At 37.7% G+C, this 27,505-nt stretch overlaps 1 protein-coding gene across 14 annotated transcripts in view; it reads left to right on the top strand.

Annotated features, from left to right (window-relative positions):
- Nucleotides 1–27,505, top strand: part of LRRFIP2 (LRR binding FLII interacting protein 2) — a 109,077-nt gene that overhangs the window by 71,909 nt on the left and 9,663 nt on the right. For 7 of the 14 annotated variants that reach the window (XM_041734278.1, XM_041734280.1, XM_041734277.1 and 4 more), the window contains 7 exons: nt 1,554–1,625; nt 7,534–7,704; nt 15,808–15,900; nt 18,426–18,518; nt 25,165–25,266; nt 25,542–25,674; nt 27,210–27,259. In XM_041734278.1, the coding sequence (XP_041590212.1) occupies nt 1,554–1,625; nt 7,534–7,704; nt 15,808–15,900; nt 18,426–18,518; nt 25,165–25,266; nt 25,542–25,674; nt 27,210–27,259 (714 nt within the window). The remainder of the gene's footprint in view (nt 1–1,553; nt 1,626–7,533; nt 7,705–15,807; nt 15,901–18,425; nt 18,519–25,164; nt 25,267–25,541; nt 25,675–27,209; nt 27,260–27,505) is intronic. The other 7 variants (XM_041734284.1, XM_041734285.1, XM_041734289.1 and 4 more) reach the window with 3 other exon arrangements.

The following is a 27,505-nucleotide window of genomic DNA, read 5'->3' as shown; positions in this document are numbered from 1 at the left end:
GAATATTGGAGTTGATTGGTCAATAGAGATAGGAAGTTTAGAGAAGGCTTTTGTTTTCTTTCATAGACTGGCTTGATTATTATTTTCATTGCTTGACTTGAACCAGTAGAGAGAGAACAGGAAGGCAGAGGAAGGAGAGGGTGACTGAGGAGCAGGTGCCTTGTGTGGGTGAGAGGAATGCCCAGGGTGCGGCTGGAGGGGGGGCCAAATGTGGAGGTCCTGGACTGCTGACACAGTGAGGAGGAGGTGGGGACTGGGGTCCTGAGTCAGATTGTAGGTGGGTAGGTACAGGAGTCTAGCTTAGAAATAGGCAGCCTGTATAAGTGGGCTGGGGGGTAGAGGGCGGAGAGATTTGCAGCAGTGACAGTGGCAGTCAAGAAGGAGAGCTGACCCAGGCTGACATGGTATGACTTTGAGAGTATCAGTATTTATCAAGCTCTTACTATGTACCAGGCATAGGTGCTGGGGGTGCAGCGTTGAATGAGATCAACTCGTCTTCAGGGGGACAGGACACAGGAGGACAAAGCCCTCCAGCCTCACAACTTAGCTTGTGCTTGCCATTTCCTTGTATTGCTTCTTTAAGAGAATGACTTCCTTGAAGGAAATGAGAGTTTTGTATCCACACTTGGCTCCTAGTAGCCCTTCAGTGTGTGCCTGTTGAATGAATCAACCAGCAGACAGACCTACTAAGGAGGGATGAAGAGGGCAGGGGAAGTATAATATAGCAAGTGTGTGTGTGACTGGCCTTTGAGAATTGATCCTGCCTGTATTGCAGAATTGTACTTAGGGGAAAATAACCGTGGCAGTCATTTCCCCCTAAATCAGGCATTCTGAACAGATTGTATATAACAGGGTCAGGTATAAGGGAAACTGTATTTTCCATTTAAAATTTGACCTGCTTTACTTTTAAGGATTATGGTAACATTTGGAGCAGATGCTCTTTTCTCATCATTTAAATGGCATCCTCAGCATAGACTTTCTCATTTGACATAATGTTTAAAATGTAGGTGTTTAACTTCCTTCCCTGTATTTTCTTTCTCCCAAATTAATTGTGGTTGGTAAGCAAGTCATTGAAAGACAACTTTGTTCATATCCATTTATTATAGTTTTTAAAACTGCATTAGTCAGTAAAATATGCTGCTTATAATTAATTTGCTACATATTTTACTAGTTCTAGGTAAAGCATTATGTTAAAAATTATTTAAATGATTTATAAAATTTTAAAAATTATATGTTAAGACTGTTATAATTTATATAGTTTTTTTCATATACAGTCCCACACCTCCCTTTGCTAATGCTGTTTCAAAACTCCTTAATACTAAGAAAATATTTAACACTTTAGATTGATTACTCTAGACCTTCTCCAGCCCCACTATCACCTGACCTGTTTGCCCTGTTCTGTGGTTTAGAGTGGCAGTTATGCTGTGTACTTTGATTTTTCTGCTTTTAGTCTGGAATATACAAAAATAATTCACATTTTCATCTGAATTCTTTGAGACTTAAGATATGTTTGTGCATGGTTTTATGCAATGGTTCATTCCTATGTCCTGCAGGATATCTATGACCTTAAGGACCAGATACAGGATGTAGAAGGGAGATACATGCAAGGGCTTAAAGAACTAAAGGTATCAGGGCCCATTCTGCAGCCCAAGCATGCTGTCTGTACGCAGAAGGGTTGGGTAACAGTGGTTTCACAAGTTCTGTTAACCCCAGTGCACATAGCTTTACTAACAGTGTTTGTCTTTCAAGCATGTGCTTAACCTGCAATGTGTAGGAAAGGTGAACTTCCAGTATCTGCTTATGTCTAAATGTTTGGTAGAGTTTTTGGAATATTCAGTAAAAAATATTACACCTGAGAGTTTTTGAACTTTGTAAAATACTTGCATGTCCCTTGTGTCTTAGCCATACAAAATCGAATTGGGTGAACTCTTAAAAAGTACTCTGCAAATAAATATATATGTTTTTAAATAGAAAATTAGACCTTAAAATTCTTCCATGCTAAATGAGAGAATATTGCCTATTTCTGTTACCAAATTCAGTCAATATTAAAGGCAGGAGAAAGATATCTAAGAGTGCATTATTATAAATATTCCTTTTAGAGGAAGGACCCTGAGGTAGGATGCCTATGTTTTTGTTTTGTTTCTTCTTCTTTTCTTTTTTAAACTATAGCTCAAAAAGGATTACACAGATTCAGTGCTTTAAAGAATTTGGGAGGTAAATTTAGATGGGCCTAAATCTTTTCCAAGTGAGGATTGCTACCAGTTTTCAATATAAGTGTCCATGTGAGGCAGACTTTTTGGTTGTCATTGGTGCTTGCTCTTCCCCATGTTTTATTATGAAGTTCAAATCTAATATGAGGAAACTTAAAGTTTCTCTGAACACGTGCATGTCCCTATTTCAAATAGAAAATACACATCAGGCCTCTAAAATCATAAGCCATTCAGAAAGGTGACTCAGGATATGCCCATAGGCCTGATGGGTCAGGGCTTTCATCATCTTCCCTGGTGTGATGTGAGGTACCTCAGTTACCAGTCAAAAACTTCATGTGGATGATTATTGTCCCTTACTGATACGACTCAGGACCAAAAAGGGTGTAGGGAAGTCCTGCAAAGTGAGGCCACTGAGATGACAGTGTGTGGCTATCAGTAAACAATAGGAGAATTACAAAGGTAGTATGCAGATGTGCTCAGTTAGTCTTAATGGCTCTAATCTTCAGGATTTAATCCCCTTTTAAGGTTTTAGAGACGAGACTTTTGGAAATATCTTGGATCAATGGATAAAAATCCAATGTATTAAATAAATACACTCATTGAAGTCTCATATATAATATAATCTATCAGGAAAGCAAGTGATTCAGAGGCATTCTTCCTTGCCTTTTATTTTACTTAAAATGTTAAAAAAAATTTTTTCTTACATCTTAGATCTACCATTTATTATAGTCTTTGAAGTATATAGGAGAACAGATTAAATTTGAGACTGAACAACTACAAGATCCCTTTTAAGAGAAGAAAGCAAAACTTAATGTTCCTTGCATAAATGATACCATGCTAAGAAAACCTGTAAGAAATACATTAAATATATCCATGTTAAGTGCAACAGTTTTTTCTCTTTTTTAAAGATTTTATTTATTAATTTGAGAGAGAGAAAGAGAGCATGAGCAAGGGGAGGAGCAGAGGCAGAGGGAGAAGCAGGCTCCTTGGTGAGGAGGAGCCCCATGCCAGCTCCATCCCAGGACCCTGAGATCACAACTGGAGCCAAAGGCAACCACTTAACTGACTGAGCTACCCAGGCGCCCCTCCATGTTCAGTACAACAGTTTTAGGCATATCCAGAGTAATAGAAAAATCACTTTGTGATATACCGTGGTGTACCCAGTTTATTTTTTTCATTTAGAAGAGACCTATTTTATTTATTTTATTGAAGTATAAATACAATACTCTATCAGTTTTAGGCGCACAACATAATAATACAACAATTCTATACATTACTCAGTGCTCATCATGATATGTGTACTCTTAATCTCCTTATCTATTTCATCCATCCTCCTCTCCCACCCCTTACACACCTTTTTCCTTTTTTTCCTTCCTTCCTTCCTTCCTTCCTTCCTTCCTTCCTTCCTTCCTTCCTTCCTTCTTTCCTCTCTCTCTCTTTCTCTCTCTTTCTTATTTATTTATTCATGAACGACAGAGAGAGAGAGAGAGAGAGAGAGAGAGGCAGAGACACAGAGGGAGAAGCAGGCTCCTTTCAGGGAGCCGGGTACGGGACTCTATCCCTGTACCTGGATCATGCCCTGAGCTGAAGGCAGACGAAGGCAGACGTTTTCCTGCCAAGCCACCTAGGCATCCCTCCACTTTTCTTAATTCATGGTCAGCATATAATTGAGCTTGACTTCAAGTTATATTTATCCTTGGAGTGACTTTTTTAAGTGAGAGAAAAATAATTTAAGAAAATAGTCTGGTGATCAATCATAGTTGTGTGAATGTATCTGTATCCTATTAAAAAAGGTTACTAGGGGACTCCTGGGTGGCTCAGCTGGTTAAATGTCTGCCTTTGGCTCAGGTCATGATCCTGGGGTCCTGAGATTGAGCCCTGTGGCGAGCTTTCTACACTGTTTGCCCTCTTCCTCTGCCACTCCCCTTGCTTGTGGCTCTCTCAAATAAATAAAATCTTAAAAAAATAAAAATAAAAAGAATACTGAGTCATTGCTTATAGCCTAATTCTTGATTAAGTGAGTTGGCCTTTGGAGGTGCTTTTTCTCATTGTAGCCTCCATGCAGAACCACTTGAGTTTTGTTAAGTTACAGATTGCTAGACTCTACTTCCAGATTTTCTCATTCAGTGGGTCTGGGATGGGGTTGAAAATTTGCATGTTTACCCAGTTTCCAGCTAAAGCTGTTGCTAGTAGTATAGAATCTACACTTGCAAAATCACTGCCTTAGACACATTTAAGTAAAACTATTTCCTAATAGCTAGATTGAAATAATTAAAACTACCTTAACACAAATTTAAAACTGTCTTCCATGGTCTGTTGTTTAAAGGAAGAGTACATGCCATAAATGTTATGTCAATTTTTTTTGTTATGTCAAATTTATTGTTAAATATGGAATTTTTGCATCTATTGCTAAACTATCTTGGATTCTGATGTTCATGCAGTTAGTTATGCCCCATTTTCAGTGGGACTGAGCTGTGAGGAAGACTTTTTTTTTAATGCTATTAGCCTCTAAGAATCATTCTAAACTCTGTATTATATTAGGATCCTACTATATTTAAACCATTATACAATTGATTTTGCTTATATTTTTTATTTGGGTTATATTTGTTCCCAAACCTGGTATAAACATTATACAGCCCTCGTTTGTGAAGCATTGTTATCGTGTGTCGGTGTATCCTTATTGAGGTATACCTCACATACTGTAAAAATTTACCCATTTAAAGTGTACACAATTCAAGTGGTTTTTAGCATAGTCACAGAGTTGCACAACCAGCACCACAACCCAATTTTAGAATGCTTTCATTACCCCAGAAAGAAACCCTGTACTAATTAGCAGTCATTCCGCACCCTTCCTCTTCCTCTTCCACACCCAGCCCTGTGTAACCACTAATATGCCTTCTGCCTCTGTGGATTTCCCTATTCTGGACATTTCATACAAATGGAATCATATAATATGTAGGCTTTTGTGATTGACTTTTCATTTAGTATAATGTTTTCAAGATTTATCTATATTGTAACATCCTTAACTATCTATCATCTATCTATCTATCTATCTATCTATCTATCTGTCATCTATCTATCTATCTATCACGACTGGTGATATTGCAGTGTATGGATTTCCCACATTTTGTTTATGTGTCAGTTGATGGACATTTGGGCTGTTTCCAGTTTTTGGCTGTTATGAATAATACTCCTCTGAACATTTGTGTAGTCCTCTGAACATTTATGTACAAGTTTTTGTATGGACATACCTTTTTATTTCTCGTAGATAGCTCCCAAGGAATAGGATTGTTGGGTCATATGGTAACAGTATGTTTAAACACTTTGAGGAATTATCAAACTGTTTTCCAAAGCAGATGCATTATTTTACATTCTCCCCAGCAATGTATGAGGCTTCTAGTTTTTCCACATCCTCACCAACACTTGTTAATCTGGTTTCTGGTTTTCTTTTTTAAATTATAGCCATTATAGTAGGTCTGAAGTGGTATCTCATTGTGGTGGTGTTTTTAATATTTTATTTATTTGAGAAAGAGAGCACAAGCAGGGAGAGAGGGAGAAGGAGGGAGGGAGAGGGAGAAGCAGACTCCCCGCTGAGCAGGGAGCCCAATATGGAGTTTGCTGGATCCCAGGACCTGAACCGAAGGCAGAAGTTTAACAGATTGTACCACCCATGTGCCCCTCATTGTGGTTTTGATGTGCATTTCCCTAATTACTAATGATGTTAAGCCTATTTTCCTGTGCTTCTTGTCCATTTTCATATCCTATTTGGAGAAATATCTAATCAAATCCTTACCCATTTTTAAATTGAATTATGTGTCTTTTTATTATGGTCTTGTAAGAGTTCTTTATATGTTTTGGATACAGGCACCTAATCAGATACAAGATTTACCAATATTCTCTCCCATTGTATGGGCTATCTTTTTTTTTGGTACTTTCTTGATGGTATTGTTTGTAGCATAGAAGTCTTTTTTTTTTTTTAAGATATTTATTTATTTATTTATTCATGAGACACACACACACACACACACACACACACAGAGAGAGAGAGAGAGAGAGAGAGAGAGAGAGGCAGAGACAAAGGCAGAGGAAGAAGCAGGCTCCATGCAGCCTGACATGGGACTCGATCCCCGGTTTCCAGAATACACCCTGGGCTGAAGATGGCGCTAAACCGCTGAGCCACCCGGGCTGCCCAGCACAGAAGTTTTTCATTTTGATGAAGTTTTTTCTTTCATTGATAGTGTTTTTGGTATTGTATCTAGGAAACCTACTCCTGTCTACTCCAAGGTAATGAAGATTTAGTGCTGTTTTCTTTGAAGAATTTTATAATTTTAGCTCTTACATTTAGGTCTCTGATTCATTTTGAGTTAATTTTCGTGTATGGTGTGATGTAGGAGTTCAACTTTATTCTTTTGCATGTGGGTATTCTGTTATCCCAGCGCCATTTGTTGAAAAAAGTATTCTTTTCTCATTGAGTTGTCGGAGTACCTTTATCAAAAGTCAGTTAATCACAAATGTAAGGGTTCTGGACTGTCAGTATTGTGTCTTCGATCTTGGTTTGTTGAACATTTACATTAGTATTTTTAAAATTTATTTCTAGAAGTGATGACTTTTTCTATGTAAAACATTCTTTTTAACCTTAAAAATTGTTACTAGATAGTAATAATCTACCAAATTTGATATTAAAAAATAGACTTGTAAGCTGTTTTAAGTAGAAAACTTTGAATTCTATAAAATTTTGCTCTTTTTTTGCCTTTTTTAATAATCATTTTTGTATTGCTTATGTATTTAAGAATGACCATAATTTGAATAATTGTTATAAAAAATGTTTATGCATTTACATTAGCATTATTATGCACAACAGGAAAATACTGAAAACAGATGTCTGGAAAGCAGCAAAATTCAAATGAATATTGAGTTTTCTTATGTAAAGAGAGGCTATATATGTTGTATCAATTCATTCTGAATACCAGACAGTTTATTAAAAACAAGAGTAACATTTCTGAAAACACTGATGATGCTTCATTTTATGACTAATAGATACATGTGGTCTATATACCACCACATCTTTCAGAGGCTACACTGCTGCTTGATTTTGTTTTCTTGGATAGCAGAGAGCATATAAAATTCTTATCCTGGCATAATTGGCTTATTACCATCCTTCTGTTTCATGTGCATGTTACTAAACAAGGAGTTTCCCCAACTGCTTGTATTTTGCAAAAGTGCATCTTCATGTGTTTGTGCCAGTGCTACATTTCCTGTTATATTGCATATAAGCAGTGAACATATTTTAGATATTAGGCTGATGGCTGTGACTTTCATTTAGGAATCTTTGTCCGAAGTGGAAGAAAAATACAAGAAAGCCATGGTTTCCAACGCACAGTTAGACAATGAGAAGAATAATTTGATCTACCAGGTAGACACCCTCAAGGATGTTATTGAAGAACAGGAAGAACAGATGGCAGAATTTTATAGAGAAAATGAAGAAAAATCAAAGGTAATTGTGCATCTTGTATCATCCCTTTTCCTGGGTCAGAAAATTAGAACCTGATCTTTCACAAGTGCTGGGCTTGATGGAAGAGTGCAGCATACCTGGGACTGAAGCTTCAGTCAAAACTGGTCCAAGGAAGTTGACACAATATGAGATGTCAGGTCTTAAAATATTTTCCTCTTTACATTTTTATAAAATCTAATTTTCCTAAGGAAAATCTTATGACCTCTTTCATTTTTTGAAGCTAGAATGCAACTCAAGTTTTATCTTTATTTTCTATCTCTTAATTGGAACAGTTATAGTGAATTACTAATTTCTTCCTGTTTTAATGGGTTGGAATGCTACAAAGCTCCAAAGACTTTGAGTGAGACAGTTCATTGTTTTCTTTTCTATCATTTTTCAAAATAATCTGTTTTCTAAAAGATTGAAGAGAAGTTTTTAACCAGTTATTTAAAAATAGCAGGATGGAGACATGCATTAGACGTCAACAGATGTTTTCTTTAGAGGTCTGTAAGCTATATTGTTAAAATGAGCAGATGGAAAATAAAAGCCACTGTCCAAGGTCAGATTTGCCCTTTGACAACTTCAGAGAACAAATTGGGTTCTCTTATTGGATTTGGACTTTTAAAGTGTTGATGTCAGTCTAAGCAGAAGACAAAAGGATACTGTCAAAAAATGAGTTGTGACTACATTGCAAAAATAAAAAGCCCAGAAAATAATTTAGGAAATGTGCATTGGTAAGTTGTTAGAAACATCAGTAACATGAAGGGAGAGAAGCTGTTAATCTAATCTCAAAGGGACTGGCATTAATACTATAGACTCTAATGGGAATTTTTTTCCCTTGAGGACTGAAAATACTCATTCCAGTCTGTTTTGGTCTTGTTTAAAAAGTGCTTGGAAATGTTTGATGAGTTTGGGGGAAAGAAGGATGATGAATAGGCAGATATAGAGGATTTTTAGGGTAGTGATACTGTTCTGTATGATACTATATTGGTGGTTACATTATACATTTGTCAAAACCCATAGAATATACAACACCAAGAGGGAACCCTAATGTAAACTATAGAGTTTGGGTGATTGTGATATGTCAATGCAGGCTCAGCATTTGTAACAAATGTACCCCTCTGATGCAGGATGTTGATAGTAGGTAGGAGAGGCTCTATCTATGTGGGGGCAGTGGTCTATAGGAACTCTGTACTTCCACTCAACTGCATGAACCTAAAAGTGCTCTAAAAAATAAAGTCTGTTAAAAAAAATGTTAGGATAAGAAGACTTGTGTCTCTATAAATGAAAAAGAGACCTCTGGATATTTTCATACTGTATGACAGGGCTCATTGAAGCTATGATTTGGTGGCATAGGTGGTTTCCTCTGATTCTTCTTGTTTCTCAAGGGTCAGTTTCTGAATTCTGAACTGTCATACTTTATGTAGAGTCCTTGGACTCCTTTTTTGCCTTTCCATGCATTTTTCATATCTATTTCTGGCTCTTTGTTTCTTGTAGAATAGAAGAAAATCCCATGGTAAGTATTTAATGTTCAGTACTAAAATGAGTTATCTTTCTATCTTCTCAAATGCCCTTGAGCATTTTTAAAATAAACAAAAGCAAATCTCTAACTTACTAGGCAACTTTATTTTTTCCTTCTATCATCTTCTGATATCTAGAGATGTCTTAGTATACATAGAGCTATGGTTTTTGAGTTTTTTTTTAAGATTTTATTTATTTATTTGAGAGCAGAGAGAGAGAGCGCGCGGGTGCGTGCGCGTATGATTGGGGGAAGGGAGAGAAAGAAGAAGACCCCCTGCTAAGCAGGAAGCCTAATGCAGGGCTTGAGCCCACAACCTGGTTCAGCTTAACCAACTGAGCCATCCAGGGGCCCCTGGTTTTTAATTTTTATGTAAAAAAATTATGCTTTTCTTAAAGAATCATAAGCTTTTTAAATGCTTTGTAAATCTACTTCAAGTACCCAAATGGTGAAGACCTTGTAATAGTGTCTCTCTAGTGTACCTTCTCTTTGAGCTCTTCTTCTTCTTTTTTCTTTTTCTTAAAGATTTCATTTATTCATGTATTTGTTTGTTTATTTATTTATTTATTTGAGGGAGAGAGAGAACATGCAGGAGTGCAGGAGGCTGAGCAAGAGCAGGGGCAGAGAGTGGGGGAGGTACAAGCAGACTCCATGCTGAGTGTGGAGCCCAACTCGGGGCTTGATTGATCTCAGGACCCCGAGATCATGAGCAATAATGATGACCTGAGTCTAAGTCAAGAGTCACCTGCTCAATTGACTAAGGCACCCAGATGCCCCTGAGCTCTTCTTCTAAATAGATACTGCCTCATGCAGTAGAATGTTCATGTTCAGAGGCCTACAGAGAGGTTAGGCACTCAGGTATGTTTCATTATAGCTCAGAAGGAAAGGGTAAAGAAGGACCATTCAATTACAACAACAATGCTATTAATTCAATTTTTTAAGTCTTCGGTGCTTTCTGCTGGGATTATAACTGTATCTTTAAAGTTGTCTCTATACCTACTCTGTGGAAGAATGCCTCATTAGGAATGTCTCTATATTATTTTCTTAGTAGTTATTTATTTTAGTAGTGGATTATTTTTCTTTTTTTTCTTATCTGAGATTTTTAAAAAGTGTCTTATTAGAGCTTTTAAAAATACAAAGAATAGTTGACTACTCTGTACCCTCATAAACCCATCATCTGTCCCCAGCAACCATCAACCAATGGCCAATTTTGCCCTGTCCACTTCCCCTACTCTTGTTCTTTGAGACAAGTCCTCAGGGTCTCATATATTAATATGAGTTTAGGTAAGGACTCCCTCTCTTTTTATAACCATGAGACCATTTCACATCTGAAAAATTAAGAATAATTCCTACATACTACATGTCCAGCCATTGTTAGAATTTTAATTGTCTCAAATGTCCTAAGTGGTTTTCTTTTTTATAGTTAAAAAATAAAAAAAGACCTTGAGGATCCAGATAAATTCCATAGGTTGGAATTAGTTGTCGTGTCTTTTAAGTCTCTTTTTTATTTATAGGTCTCCTTTCATCCCTTTCTCTTTTTTTTCCTCGCAATTTGTGTGTCGAAGAGACTGAATTTCTTGTCTTAAAAGTTCACAACAGCCTTAGGGATTTTGCTGTTTCATCCCTCTGGTGTCTTTAACGTGTTCCCTTTTCTTCTGTATTTTCTGTAAACAGGTAGTTGGGTTTAGAGGCTTAACCAAATATAGGTGCGGCATTTTTGGCAAGTCTGCTTCAAGGATTATCTTCTGGCAGGAGACCCCAATGTATGGCTCTTTCTTTTTGTAGTGCTGTTGTTGGACACTTCGATCTGTTAATTAGGGGTTGCAAAATAGGATGTACTAATTTTATCATGACTGTTTTATTTTTTTATTATTTTAAAGTGGATTAAAATAATTTGCATACCATCCAGTTCATCTGTTTAAAGTGTACAATTCAGGGCCTTTTGTGTCTTCACAGTTAGGTGCAGGCAACCTCTGTTAGTTTTAGAGTACTCTGGTAACGTCAGAAAGAAACTTTGGCTCCTTTAGTTCTCATTGTTCAGTCACCTGCCCCCTCAGCCCTGAGTAACCATCCATCTGCTTTCTGTTTCTGTAGATTTCCCTGTTCTAAACTTGCAGTCAGTGGAGTCATAGGATGTGTGGTCTTTTGAAGCTGGCTTCTTTTATTTTAGCTTAGCTTTCTTTTTAATATTTTATTTATTTATGAGAGACACAGAGAGATTGAGGCAGATACGTAGGCAGAGGGAGAAGCAGGCTGTGGAGAGCCTGATGTGGGACTTGATCCCAGGACCCTGAGATCATGACCTGAGCCGAATGCAGATGCTCAACCACTGAGCCACTCAGGCACCCCTAGCTTAAATATTTTTTGACATTTATCCGTATTGTAGTATGGTTGATACTTCACTATCTTTTATGGTCTAATACTATATCCCTTTGTATGGGTATACCACATTTTGTTTGTTCATTTGTGTGTTCATACACATGATGCACATGCTATGGTGAATGCTGCTGCTGTAAACATTTGTGTACAAGTCTGTGTATGTTGTCCTTTCTGTTAAGTGTGTACCTGGGAGGGGGTTCCTGGGTCATATGGCAACTCTGTGTTGAACCATTTGAGGAATGCCAGACCATCTTCCACAGTGGTTACATCATTTCACATTCCTACCAGCAGTGTATGTGAGTTCTGATTTCACCGTAGCCTCACCAACACTTGTCATTGTCTTTTTTTTTTTTTTACAGCCTTCCTAGCAGCTGTGGTTTTGATTTGTATTTTCCTTATGACTAATGATTTTGAGTAGATTTTCATATGCTTCATATATTCCTTGGAGAAATAGCTATTCAGATCTTTTGCCTATTTTTTTTTGCCTATTTTTTTTTTTAAAGATTTTATTTATTTATTAGAGAGAGAGAGAGAGAGAGAGACAAGTGAGGGAGGGGCAGAGGGAAAGGGAGAAGCAGATTTCTCACTGAGTTGGGAGATCTGATGTGGGGCTGGATCCCAGGACCCTGAGATCATGACCTGAGTGGAAGGCAGACACTTAACCTACCTAACTACTCAGGTGCCCCTCTTTTTAAATTGGATTGCCTTTTTATTATTGAGTTGTAAAGAGTTTATATATTCTAGATAAAAGTTCCTTATCAGATACAACTTAAAAATATTTTAAAATATCATTATGGGAACGCCTTGGGTGGCTCAGTGGTTGAGCGTCTGCCTTCGGCCCAGGGTGACCATGGAGTCCCAGGATCAAGTCTCACATTGGGCCCCTGCATGAAACCTGCTTTTCCCCCTGCCTGTGTCTGTGCTTCTCTCTGTGTGTGTCTCTCATAAATAAATAAAATCTTTAAATAAGAAAAAAATTTTAAAAAATCATTATGAAGTCAAGAATACAAGTATTTGATGATTTTGAATTCATTGTAGCTTTTATTATTCTTGATTTTCAAATTGTTCAACCTTTAATATGAATGTTTTCAGGTTGATTTCTGAATGATTTTGACATGAATCTAATTGTTTTTTTTTTTTGATAAATTGTTTGGTATCTAGCACAAGAAAGTTCCAGGCTCATCTGGTACATTTCCTGCTCCAGATCTGGAATTAGCTGTTTGTCCAGGGAGCCTTGGTTCATTTAGTGGAGCAGTGTGGGTGCTAGAGAGCTCTTGCCATTAAGATGATCACTGTTTATAAAGGCTCTTTAGTGGATGTATCGGGGAAATATTTATGTGGGGTACTTTTTTGTTTTAAAGTCAAAATATATTATAAATTTATGCTGGTAGTTCTAGTTCGTGTTTAGGATTCCAGCATTTTTCCTTACCCTCTGTTTTACATATGTATATCTCTGTTTTCCCACTGCCAGTTCTCAAAGTCACTGAGGGTGACAGTAATTACATTATAATCTCTTCTCTTTGCTCTATCCCACAGTGCTCAGAATAGCAATACCAATGTTGCCACAAATGACATAATTACTGAAAATAGTTAAAAGTTTTTTTGTTTTGTTTTGGTTGGTTGTTATTTTGCTGCTATACTACTTATAGTCCAGCCATTGTTTTGAAAAGTTACTTGAAATAGTTTCTTTCTCTGTACTTATGCTGCTAACTGGTTATATAATTAGGCTCACTGCATTTTATTTTCTATACTTAGAAATTGCTTTAAAATTTTTATCTTTAAATTATTTTTGCTTTTAATTGTGGTAAAAAAATATATAACAAATTGACCATCTTAACCATTTTAAAGTGTTACAGTTCAGACAGTTCAGTAATATCAAGTATATTCACATTGTGGTGCAATGGGAACTTTTTCATCTTGTAGAACTGAAACTCAGAACCCATTAAACAATAACTATCTACCCTCCTCCCCACCCCCCACTCCCCACCCCCAATCAACTCCTGGCAACCACTGTTCTTCTTTTTCTCTCTTTCTGAGTTTAGCTACTCTAGGTACCTCATAAAAGTGAAATCATACAGTATTTGACTTTTTATGACTGGCTTATTATCCTTCATATAATGTCTTCAAGGTTTATGCATGTTGTGTTGTGGCATGTGTCAGAATTTCCTTCCTAATATTCCATTGTATGTATGTACCACATTTTGTTTATCCGTTCATCTGTCTGTGGACACTTGCATTGCTTTCATCAGGAATTGCTCTTTCACTTTAATTTCGTTTTACAGTTACATAAGATATTTATATCTGAAGTCAAATCAGCAAAGAAAATGTATTCAAAGAAGCCACTTGTCTATTTCTGTTCATCCCTATTTCTTGAGGGGATTTTTAAAATCAAATGCTTCATCCTTCCATTTTTTAGCTTAAAAGGGTAAATATATTTTGCTATTTGAAAAAATATATACAAATATGTATGTTTTTATCCTCCGTTTCTTAAAAAAATGGTAGCATACTATAAATACTACTCCCACCTTGCTCTTTATCACCTTATGATTGTGGGTATTCCTCATTCTTTGGTATTACTACATAGTTATTCCATGGTGTGCACTGCAGTATAGTTTATTCTATCAGTTCCCTATTAATGGACATTTGAATTATTTGCAGTCTTTTGCTGTTAAAACTAGTCCTGCAAAAATGATGTAGTACATAAATCTTGCATTTTTGTCGGGATGGCTAGGGAGTCATCAAAGTGGGTTTACAGAGAGACAGTAACCTTTTGTTTCTGATATAAGGTGTAATTTTTTCCCATAGTTTATCATTTGTGTTTTTACTTTGCTTAGAGTTTCTTTTGCCATTCAAAAGTTTTTATGTAGTCTAACTTATTATCCATTTCCCTTTCTTGCTTGTGGATTTTTAGGTCATTTTTTTAATGACATTATTCTACTAGGGTTATAGGAATTCACTCATTTTTTTTTTTTTCTCAAGTAACTATATCCTTTCCTTCTGTGTCTTCCTTTCATAAACTTCCAACCCATTTGAAATTTGTCCGGGTTTGTAGTGCGAGGTGGATATCAGCCTCACTAACATAAAACTCTTATCTTTTCTTATTGATTTGGGATGCCCCTTTTGTTTTGTTGTTGCTTAATATATTTGCACATGTAACTGGGTGTATTTCTGGATTTTCTATTCTACTTTTGTCTGTATTCATAAGGCCTTACAAACAATGTTTTAATTATATAGGCCTTATATCTAGTAAGGCTAGCTTTCTTCATTATTAGTATTTTTTTCTGGCTGTTTTTTCTTATATTTTTCTTCCAAATAAACTTTATAATCAATTTATCAATCTCTGATGAGAAAAAAAGCCTAATGGTATTTTTATTTGGACTGCATTAAATGTGTAGATTAATTTGATGGAGAACTGGCATTTTTATGATACTGAGGTTTTTTTAATCCAAGAAGATGGTGTGCTTTTCTGTTTGTTTGGTTCTCCTTCTCTGTCCCTCAGGAATATTTTATATGATTTTCCTCATATTGATTTTGAATATTTCTTGTTTTTTTTTTGTTTTTTTTTTGAATATTTCTTGTAAGTTTACACATGCATTTAAAAAATTTTATTCTTTGAAAAAAAATAAATAAAAATTTATTCTTTGATATTGCATTTGTTGTTTTCTCTCTAGATTTTTATACTTATAAAGGTTATTGAATTTGATCTATTTATTTTTAAAGATCTTATTTATTCATTTGAGACAGAGGGATGCAGTGAGAGGGGGGAGAGAGTAGGAGATGCAGACTCCCCACTGAGCTGGGAGCCTGACTTGGGGTTCAATCCCAACACCCCAAGATCACGACCCGAGCCAAAGGCAGACGTTTAACCATCTGAGCCACCCCGGCGCCCAGATTATTGAATTTTACATATTAATTTTATAACCTGTTACTTTATTAAGTCATCTCATTGTTCTTAGTAATTTTGCCACCCATTAGTCTGGATTTTCTAGATGTATGGTCCTAGGAGATGAAAAATGTTAATTTTCTGAATCTTTCCATAGAATACAGAATTTTTTTTTTTTTTTGCAGAATTTTTCTAAGTTATCAGGCATGGGAAGTCCAAGTGTGTTTCTGGAGGTCATACTTAACCTCTGTATTACTATATTGTAGATGTTCCAGTTTGTCATGTGCCATTATCTGTGTCAGTTGTATCATTTGTTTCTTAACAGGAGTTAGAAAGGCAGAAACATATGTGTAGTGTGCTGCAGCATAAGATGGATGAACTTAAAGAAGGCCTTCGACAGAGAGATGAGCTTATTGAGGTATGTGCATGAACTGTGAAATACTTAATTTTGAACAAAATGCATTGAATGTGACAAAGGAGTGTATGTTGGAAGGGAAGGGAGTTAAAATGCCACGGTTTCCTTGTCTCTTCATCTTGGCTGTACCCTAAAATTTCACACACATGAAACATAGAGTCAGGCTTAAAAAATTAATGCTACCAACCTTATAAACATTCCCCCTTGCAATAGCAAAAGCTTTTGTAATTATCTTTTATTCCTAAGCATATTCTTTCCTAAAGATATCTTAGAAAATGGGCAAAAGGCAAAATTACAAGTACCATTAATCTTTGGAATGTAGTGAATGCTGTCTGCTGGGACAGGATTCTTGGGGAGTGAGACATTTGATCTTGACTGAGGCAGATCTTTTTCTGAGGCGGCTAAAGGAAAGGACTACTCAAGATAGACACCTTACATACAAAAAGGTGAAGGTTGGCAGGTTGTGCTGCTGGAGGAACCCCAAGTGCCATGGTGTTGGCAGCATCCCAGGAATGCAAACCAGTAGGGTCCACCAAGAAATCTTTGAAAAGCCTTTATTATCCTTTTGTTCCTGCTACCTCGTGAGCATCTGTTTTTTTTTTTTTTTTTTTAATGTGGTTTTCCTCTTGAGGTTTTTCCTCATGTTTTATAAGTATGCTGGGACAGGATCCTGCCCACTGGCTTGGTGTGGTTATCAAAGGTGTCTTATGTTAACTTAATGTTGATGACATGAGAATGATTTCAGGAAGGCCAGCTCCTAATGATCCCTGGGAGATGCCTCCTGCACCACACTCCTACTCATCCATATTCCTGCTGCTCAGGACTTGCCCTGCCCCCACTTTTTTCTGCTCCCTCTTTCTCTCTTCCTCCAATGACCTGCCCCACTAATCTCTCACCCTGTAAATGACTTGCAAAAACCTTTTTTTTTAAAATTAATTAATTAATTTATTTATTTATGATAGTCACACAGAGAGAGAGAGAGAGAGAGAGGCAGAGACACAGGCAGAGGGAGAAGCAGGCTCCATGCACCGGGAGCCTGACGTGGAATTCGATCTCGGGTCTCCAGGATCGTGCCCTGGGCCAAAGGCAGGCGCCAAACCGCTGCGCCACCCAGGGATCCCGCAAAAACCTTAATAGAGGAAAAGAAATGACTACTTTTCTGTATGTGGATTTGTGTTACTTTTCTTCATTCTTGAGAATGATTGAATGTAGCTGGCTGAAAGCAGGTAGAGTTTGTGAATTCTAAAGGCAGACACATAACCCTTTGAAATTATCAGATTACATCTGAAGTTAGTTGTCCTAGTTTTTCCATTTTTGGCATGAAGCATATTATTTAAATTTTGTATCCTGCTGGTATTTAAAAATAATGTGTATTCCTCTCTTTTGGCTTTTTGTGTTCTTTTTTGTGTGTCAATATGCCAGCCACTTATTATTTCTTTTTCTAATTAAGATATATACTTTCCCCCACTTTTGATTTCAACGAATAATAAAACTACTTTGGCAGCTGCTTCTCAAATTCAGTAGCTTAAGTCAGAATTGGGTAAGTTAATTTGATGATTATGCTTAAGAGGAATTGTATAATGCTTGATTCCCATAACTTGTCACTGGTTTCTTTAAAAGCCAAGGGTGCTGGATATACAAAATTTAACCTCTGTATTACTATATTGTAGATGTTCCAGTTTGTCATGTGCCATTATCTGTGTCAAAAGACCTTAGTTTTAGGAGTTTTTATGTTTAGAATTAGCATTTCTTAGATGTTAATACCTATGTCTATGTATAACCGAAAACCTTGGATATGACAAAATAATGCCTTTTGGTCTTTCATTGTAAAGTATATAAGAAATGTGTAAGTAGGGAAAATGGGAGATGATCATTTACTAATAATTCTTAAAAGAAAACCTGTTAAACAGTAAAGGGTATAAATTGAGGCTTGTTGCCTAAGGAGAACTGTTTTAAGAATTGCTACATGCTAAATTCTAGTTTTTCTAAAAAACTAAACTAAAAATATGACTGTTCATTCGAATTCATGATATTCTTGCTGTTGTAGGTTCTGCTAACAAATTCAAAATGATTAAACTGAGATATGTCTTGTATTTTTAGTTCTGCTTAAAAAAAAGTTTAAAACTACTGCTTGTTCTCTGTGATAAGGATCATGTGTTCCTAAGCAAATCTGAATTTCCTTCTCTAGAAGTTGTTCCATGTTTGGAGAAAAGGCAGTAATCAGACGAAGAGTACACACATGGAGCTGCATGTACACAGAAACCCTAGCTGGCTTGCTGCCTCAGAGCTGTGTTTGCAGCAGCTCTTCCCACTTCCCCTGGGGCAAGCCAGCGGGAGGCCTGTGGCCAAGACACTGGATGTCATCTTTCCCTTTAGTGAGCAACTATTGCCTCTCTTGTTCATCACAGACTTACTTTCTCCCTTTGTTAAATTTCTTTATCAGCTTTATTTTTTATACTGTTTTCCTCCCTCGGACCCCGACCGTTTTTTCTTTCTGCTCTTTTATTCTCTCCCCCTTTCCTCTGCAGGAGAATCAACGAATGCAGCAGAAAATAGACACCATGACAAAAGAGGTGTTTGACCTTCAGGAGACACTTCTTTGGAAAGATAAAAACATTAGGGTATGAAATGAAATTGGGCTTTGGTCTGAAGCCCATTGATAAGGAATAGACCAATATAATTTAACTTAGAGATTCATAAAGAATCTGTCCTTTCTGTTATTTTTGAGCATTTATACACTGAAATGTGAATAAGCAGGAGACAGAAAAAAAAAAACTCCCAGGGGAAAACTCAATATTATGCCTGGAAAGAACTCTTCTTTCTAGTGGACTCTGGGTTTGTGAAACCTACAAACTAGGAAATTTCTAGGGAAGTTTATTTCCCCAGGATTCTTATCCAGAAGCAGCCACAGGCGCTTAATTCAAACTCTGTGGGTAACTTGATATCCTTACATTGCAAGAAGTTTGGATGAGAAGCAAGAGAACAGTGAGTGGGGGGTGGAGTACAAGTAATTACCATCCCATAAATCCTTGGTGAATAAAATGGGAAGAGATTAACATCAATTTAGTTACGGAAATGAATAGGAATGTAAGATTTGTTGGATTTGCCAAACCATGACGTCATCTCTAATTATAACCCCATGATTCCCCAGAGCAGGGGCCCAGATAAGGAAAGTCTTCAGTGCTTCTTTTGCTAAGCACTTTATGTAGATTCCAAGTGCACAGGAGGCTGGAAAAATTCCCACCAGTTCATCCTGTGTCACCCTTTGACGCGTACCCCATCTCATGGCTTAATAAGCTCTGTGTTCTGCGCTGGTACCACACAGCCATAGCTGCCAGAGGCTTACCTTGTCAGAGAGGGGCTATGGTGGAGGAAGCAGAGAGAGGAAACCCTTGTCCTGAGAACATAGTAAGATTTGTTCTGCTTGAGGTTAGGTGGCATAGGGAAAAGTTGGCAAAGATCCCCAAGAACACCTGTGATAAACATGCCTGGATGAGAAGCCCTCTGGGTCATACCCTTCATTGTGGGGAGGGTTCTTGTATCCAGTTCTTTTCATATCTCCAAGGACCTGTCCTCTTACTATTATTGTTCATTAAAGGTTTTATTTACTTACTTGAGAGAGCCCGAGTGTGAGCACAGGAGCAGGGGTGAGGGGCAGAGGGAGAGGGCGAGGCAGATTCCCTGCTGAGCAAGGATTCCCAGAGGGGGCCAATCAGTTGATCAGTCCCAGGATCCCCAAGATCATGATCTGAACCCAAGGCAGACACTTAACCAACTGAACCACACAGGTGCCTCCCTATCCTCTTATTATTAATAAGCATATGGAAAACAAAATTACATCTTAAGAGGGTTTTTTATTGTTGTTGTTTTTTACTTTTTAAGAGTTTCCACTATTTAAATACAGAGTTTCTAAAAATCCACCCAAAGCCAGAAGAGCCTTCTGGAATAAAAAATTAATGACTGTTAAGAGTTGTGAGATTTTGTCTATGAATTGCTGATTTTATTTACATTTTTATTTAGGGAATTTATTTATTTATTTATTTATGTATTTTTTATTTAGGGAATTTAAAGTGAGATGTGAAAAAAATGTATGGCACAAAGTAGGTAATTTGTAAGGGTTCATTAGAGTCTGGTCACTATCTAGAATGGTTACCGTTTAGGACCTTAACATAATTTTCTTTAGCATGGATCTGTACGTCCATGATTTCTATTTTGTAAAATTATCTTAGTATTTAAACTGATTATTTTGGATCAGCCATAGGAAAACCCCAAAGCACTCATTCTAATAAAATAGCTGTTCAAAATAAAACAAAAAAGATGTTTTTTTTCCCTACCAAAAAGATGTGCTCATAGTTAAGACAAATTAATTGACTTTTAAGTATCTATGGCATTATTGAATGAATAAGTGGCTATCTTCTTTCTGTATGATATATAATAATGTGATCCTTTGGCTATTTTTAAAAGTTTAACTTAAAAAAATTTGTTTTGAGGTAATTGTAGATTCACATGCAGTTGTAAGAAGTAACACAGAGAGGTCCCATATGCTCTTTACCCAGTTTTCCCGAGATGTAACAGTTTGCAAAAACTGTAATACAGGGATGCCTGGGTGGCTCAGTGGTTAAGCATCTGCCTTCGGTCCAGGGCATGATCCTGGAGACCCGGGATCGAGTCCCACATCGGACTCCCTGCATAGAGCCTGCTTCTCTCTCTGCCTATGTCTCTGGCTGTCTCTCCCTCTCTCTCTCTCTATGTATCTCTCATGAATAAATAAAATCTTAAAAAAACCAAACTGTAATACAGTATCACAGCCAGGATACTGACCTTGCTATAGGCAAAATACAGAACATTTTCATCACCACAAAGGATCTCTTCCGTTGCCCTTTTATAGCCTTATCTACCACCTCCCCTAGTCCTCCCCAAATCCCGGCAACCACTAATCTTTCTCATTTCTGTAATTTTGCTATTATAAGACTATTATATAAATAGAATAATACAGTATTTAACCCTTTGGGGTTATGTTTTTCACTTAGCATAAGTCCCTTGAGATTTATCCAAGTTGCATGTATCGATAGTTGGTACTTCCTTTGACTTTTTAGGAAACTTTCTAAATTGTGGTAAAATACCAATATAAATAATATAATAATAATGTAAAGTTTACCACTTTAACCATTTTTCAGCGTAGAGTTTGGTGGTATTCAGTACATTCACTCTGTTGTGCTACCATCACCACCATCCATCTCCAGAGCTCTTTCATCTTTCAGAACAAAACAGTGCCCATTAAACAGCTCCCCATTTCCTTCTCCCAGTGGCACCTGGCAGCCATCATTCTACTTTCTGTCTCTATGGATTTACTATTCTAGGTACCTCATTTAAGTGGAATCCTAGAGTCTTTGTCTTTTTGTGACTGGTTTACTTCACTTAGCATAATGTCCTCAAGGTTTATCTGCCTTGGGACACGTGTCAGAGTGTCTTTCCTTTTTAAGGACGAATAATATTTCATTGTACGTACGTACCATGTTTATCCATTCATCTGTTGGTGGACAGACACTTGGTTTGCTTCCACCTTAGGGCTATAGTGGATAATGCTGCTGGGAATATGAGTTTGCAAATACCTCTTTGTGACCCTGCTTTCATTTCTTTGGGTTTATACATAACATGGAGTGGAATTGCTGCATAATATGGCAATGGTATGTTTAAGTTTTTTGAGGAATAGTCAGACTGTATTCCACAACAACTATACCATATTACATTCTCATCAACGCTGCATAAGGGTTCCTTTTTTTTTTTTTTTTTTCTGTTTTCTGTTTTTTTTCTGGTAGCCATCCTGATGTGGTCTTCCCATGACTTACATTAAGACACATTTTCAGTATAGTCAGTGACTTTGACTACCTAATATATCACTTGTCTCTAGCTTCATTTTCAAGATTTAAAGTTAGTAAGTTAGTAAAGGAACATGGCCATTATTCTCATGTTAGAGTTTGGTTTTCTTTGGTTCTCCTTCATCAATCCTTGTAGTCATGCTTGTAGCCCTAAAGCAGTTCCAAGTTCCAAGTGGTGATGTGTAGAATAAGTACATAGAAAGGACTGGATAGCCCAGTATGAGACTCACTCCCATTCTGACTAAAGATATTTCTGGCCCTGTGCAATTACGTGGAAAAATAACCTGTTGCCCCCTAAGTTCAGCCTGTTATACATAACTTTCAGGCTTCTTGACACTAGAATTTGAGGTTAGGTCAAGGGTAAAGAATTACTTAGATCCCACAAGCATGTAGTTTTTATCCTAGCGGGGGAGGGGGAGGGGATGTTGGTGGAATCTACTGTAAGAGCTATTATTGAATGCAAGCACAGGGTAGTGGTTTTATGGTCAGGTTCTACAGAGGACTTCAGAGCCAATGTGAATACATTTGCTCCAATTATAAGATATTTTGGTAGCCTCCAAACTTTGTGGTGAAAGGGGAGAACTTATGGGATGTATTTTATTTTCCTGTCCATAATTCTGGCAAGATGAAATCAAAAAGTTCGAAAGTAGAGATAAAATCCATTGCTATAAGATGTAGGAAGAGGGGCAAATGGCATGTTCTGGCATTTGCTAGAATTTTTAGTTTCAAATTGGTCTGTTCCTAAGAGATCTTGTATATTTATTTAGTGGTGTTGTTTATGTAGAGCATGTTGTGGCAATGATCACTGACCGGTTATATGTGGTGATGCATGGCATAACTATGCACGCAGCTACCAATAACCCACAAATATCTAACCCACAGAAGTTAAAGTGTCTGTCAACAGATGGGAAAGTATTGCTTTGTGCTTTTTTGTCCTGATATTAACATTTGTTATTAATGTAATAGAGTGGTAATATTAGCTTGCAGTGTTAAGGTAAATGCCTCATGATGCCAGAAACTCAAATTATTAATATAAAGGCAAAACATGCTGTATGGTGTGAATGTAAATTGCTGAAAGGAAATCAGATAGTGGTGTTGCAGTTTGGGTGAGTATGGGTTGGGCTTGCCCTTACAGACTACTTTTCCAGCAGCATCTGGGATGACAGTAAGGAAACATAATCATAGCCTTCTTGGGACTGTGACATAGAAAAGTATGCAAAGGTTTTGGAACCAAACTGAACTGGAACCAAAAAGAACTGGATTCACTTTCTGGCTTTGCTACTTACTGCTACTTACTTTGAGAGGGAAAAATTATATTTATATAAACACCTCTTTGAGCTTCATTTTTCTGATCTGTGAAATGGAGATAAAACAAGTGCAGGATGTATAAGGGAGAAATTGTAAATATATTAGGGCAAAATTACGTGTCTTTGTAGCACTGCATACGATATAGTTGGAGCTACATGGATGGTGGTTGCTAGCATCCCTTATTTACTTATTGCCAGTTTGGGTGCACAGTAAGACTGTAATCATTTAATCAGTAATGAAGCAGTTGGCTTGGTTTCTAACCCTGTAAACTGAGAGGAAAGTTACCTGTTGTAGTTTAACTTCTTGGCCTAATGGGGCTGTTGGCAGAAAATATTAAATATACGAAAACTTGTGTAGAGAAAGGCTTTTTCTTTTTTCTTTTTTTTTTTTTTTTTTAAATTTTTATTTATGATAGTCAGAGAGAGAGAGAGAGAGGCAGAGACACAGGCAGAGGGAGAAACAGGCTCCATGCACCGGGAGCCCGACGTGGGATTCGATCCCGGGTCTCCAGGATCGCGCCCTGGGCCAAAGGCAGGCGCCAAACCGCTGCGCCACCCAGGGATCCCCAGAAAGGCTTTTTCAAAATAGTCTGGCTGTCAGGTGTCTGCATAGACTGCTTGCCTGGGGTATGTTTTGAATTCTGGGTTATTTCATTACATAGAACAGATCTGATTTTTCAGTGATGACCGAAGCATGTGCCTACTTCTGCACTGTTGGTCTCAGCTCTGACAGTTCTGATTCAGGTAGTGGCAAGGGAGATCCAAGTAAAAAAAAAAAAGTGGTGGGGAATATAAAAAATAGTGAAAGGGAATAAAGGGGAAAGGAGAAAAAAATGAGTGTGAAATGTCAGAAAGGGAGACAGAACATGAGAGACTCCTAACTCTGGGAAACAAACTAGGGGTGGTGGAAGGGGAGGTGGGCGGGGGTGGGGGTGACTGGGTGATGGGCACTGAGGGGGGCACTTGATGGGATGAGCACTGGGTGTTATTCTATAGGTTGGCAAATTGAACACCAATAAAAAATAAATTTATAAAAAAATAAATTTATAAGAAAAAGGATAACAGTTATGGAAAATTTAAAAAATAATTAATAACAACAAAATAAAACAAATATCCCCCCCCCAAAAAAAAAGGAAAGAAAAAAAAAAGTGGTGGGCTTTCCCTGAGCCTTCCCTGGGACTCTCGCACTGCAGCAGTGCTCACCCTATGTACATGGGCAGTACTACTGTTGACCCTTCTGTTTTTCAGATGAGAAATCTGAGGCATAGGTTAAGTTAGTACGTGCCAGGACTCAAAAGCCTGATCCCCAAACCCATACTCTGCTGCACTCCATAGGTGGGCTGCATTTATTTTGTCAGTGTTTTAATTTTGTTTTTCCCATTTAGAAGGGTATACCAGAAACCAGATGATTTTTAATTGTATTTAATTAAATTAACAACAACAACAACAACAACAGGTCCTTGGGAATCACTTTGGTGATAGCTATTTTGAAGTAAGTGGTTTTTGAGGAATATTTTGCCATACTGTTTGAAGAACAGTCACTACAGCCAATATTTAAGTAAGATAGCTTGTGCATACTGGTTATTTTTTTCTTCCAGGGCCATTAAAATTTTTTTTAATTAAAACATTTTAAAATTAATTTTGTAATTAAGAATTTTCACTGTATTCTTGAATGAACAATTTCAGTTAAACATGAAGTGTATTTGTTTGTTTGTTTTGGTTATAGTAAGGAGATCAGTAAGGAAAACTTTATTTTAATATTACTGCTGTTTTCATCTTCCTTTTCCTGTTTTTTTTCATCAACTGGAAAAGAAAGATCAGTTCTCCTGCCTGATGTGATGAGCATGTTTTGGCGAATTGATGCACGATTAACCAGTTTCTGTTAAAAGTCTCCTGTGGAGATGTGTGTCCATATGACCTTGTATTTCCTCCCATATCTAACTGCCAGTTTCTAAGCTTTTATTACTCCCTTGTCTTTTATGCCCTTATCTTTGTTTATTTGAATTAGGTGCTCTCTGCTACCTCTTTCACTTGCTCTTTTTCTGTGCCATTCTTTCCCTTGCTACCCTGTCTAAAACCAGGCCCTAGAGAAACAGAAAGAATACATTGCCTGCCTTAGGAATGAGCGAGATACGCTCAGAGAGGAGCTGGCTGACCTGAAGGAGACAGTGAAGACAGGAGAGGTATGTTAGCTTTAGCCTGGAGTTCAATCCCTCACTGCTTTATTCTTTCTTCCTTTCATCCTGTTATCTTTCCCAGCCCGAAGACAAACCAGCGTTCATTCTTCAATGCAGATTTGGTAGGTTTCGGTCATTTCTTCTACGGAGCTATATTCTATGTCACTAGTTCTAACCGGATGTTACCTGTGGCAAAACTATGGTCACAGAGTTGCCCGACAGAGCATACTGCTTCCACGTGGGCCATGTTTTGTGATGGTGGGTTTTTGCCTTCTCCACAGAAACATGGCTTAGTTATAATCCCTGATGGCACTCCCAATGGTGATGTCAATCATGAACCAGTGGTCGGAGCCATCACCGTGGTGTCTCAGGAGGCTGCTCAGGTCTTGGAGTCCGCAGGAGAAGGTCCACTAGGTAAGATGCTGCCTGCTGCTATGTTGACTTGGATTCACCGTCCCATTAGACTTCTGGCTTACTTATATCCCATCTTGGATAACAAAAATAACACAAGGGCCATCTGAGGTTTATCTAAATTCTTAGCAGGAAGAAATCTGGGCACCTTGTCTTTAGGCATCCTTGATCTTGGGAAACCAGCATCTGGGTCATTTTAAGGGTCCTGGATAGAAGCACTGTTGGTGTATACACATTGCTTTTGTACTTAAATACAAACCTTCCCAGAAGACATGATCCAGCACATGTGTCCCAGGGAACCAGCGGGCTGGTAAGGGACTTCCCAAGTATGTTTTAAGTTTCTTTTTCCTGGAGAATCTGGTTTTATGCTCTGCTACTTATCCCAGGGTTCTGTAGCTCTTGGCCACTGCACTTCTTAAGGCAAGAAACAGATGACCAAGAAGTCAGATCTTAGAGGAGTGTTTCTAGAGCAGAGTTTCTGAACCTCTTAAAATCTAAGCCTCTTAAATTTAAGCTTTTGAGACTTTAATAACACATCTCCCAGGAAGCCACACAGATGCCTACCCATTGGCTCCACTAAGAATTCTGCTCTAGAGGAAGGAAAATTGCATGGATACTCAACCACTAGCTCACTTTTTTTTTAATTTAAAAAAGATATTTTTTCTTTTGTTTTCATTCTGCATGGGTTTCCTAGAGGAGTGGGACTTTTTCAGAGTTAGTAAACACATAGTGGAACACTTTGATACAGCAGAGGATGCAGGCGAGGCAGGGGGAAAAGGCACTGAGTGTGTGGCTGGGGGCAGTCCAGGGCTTCCTCTGCTTATTTGGAAGGTACTGGGGGAACCAGCTCTTATGTTTGGTCGTGACCTTAGTTGGTTGTGGGAGGCGCTGGCTCAGTGTCAGCTGCTGCTTTTACTCATCTATGGTCCCCCTCAGTGTAAGGAGCTTGTTTTAAGGCCTGCTTGGGAGTGAGCCCTAGCAATCCTGCAGCTACACCCCAGATCAGTCCTCTACTGACTGCCTGCCTGTGGCTCACAGTTGGTCTCCACTTCCCCCACTAGCCTGTGTGGGTCTGTGCTCCTTCAGCATTGTGTTCCTATTTTCTCTCTTCCAGCCTCTCCACCTGGGCCCCTTCTTACCCTGCCTGTCTTTTCTCCCAGATTTTGTTTGCTCCTGTGAGGCTTAATTAAGCCTGTGAGAGCACCCCGGTATTTGAGTCGTCTGTCTGCTGGTGAAAGCTTGCACATTTTTGAAACAAGGAAGTGATCTTTGTACTTTGGTTTGTCTTAAATGGAAAATCACTGCCCTTGGGAGCAAATGTTGTATTTAGTGCCTTGATAGCTAACAGTTGTGTACAAATACACAACCGCTAAATAACTAAGTACATTTCCTTTGCACCATTAACTTAAGCCTTCATTTCTCTTGATATTGAGAGCTATATGTTGTTTATCAGATAATGTTTGCAGTTTTTTAATTTCATGAATAATTGTTTCGGCACTGTATCATCACAAATTTAGTTTATTTTCCATTTGTTTTAGATGTCAGGCTACGAAAACTTGCTGGAGAAAAGGAAGAGCTACTATCACAGGTAAAGGCATTCTTCTTACTGGAAGGTCATGTTGATTTAACGGACTAAATAATGGCAAAATGTTAGCGAATGAAGATGTACACAAGAAAGAAATGTGCTTATTTCAAACATCAGTACTCAAGCAAGATTTGAAGGACAAGAAGATAACTCATATTTGTTGTTTCCTGTTCTTTTAAAAAAATTGATTGGATATGGAGTTTAAGGAGTTAAATAGTTCTTTGAAGCTTGTTGTGAAGAGGAGAATTC

This window comes from Vulpes lagopus, chromosome 19, assembly GCF_018345385.1.
Source record: "Vulpes lagopus strain Blue_001 chromosome 19, ASM1834538v1, whole genome shotgun sequence".
NCBI lineage: Eukaryota > Metazoa > Chordata > Mammalia > Carnivora > Canidae > Vulpes > Vulpes lagopus.
The sequence above is the reverse complement of the archived record's forward strand: the minus strand, read 5'-3'. Positions and strand labels throughout refer to the sequence as shown.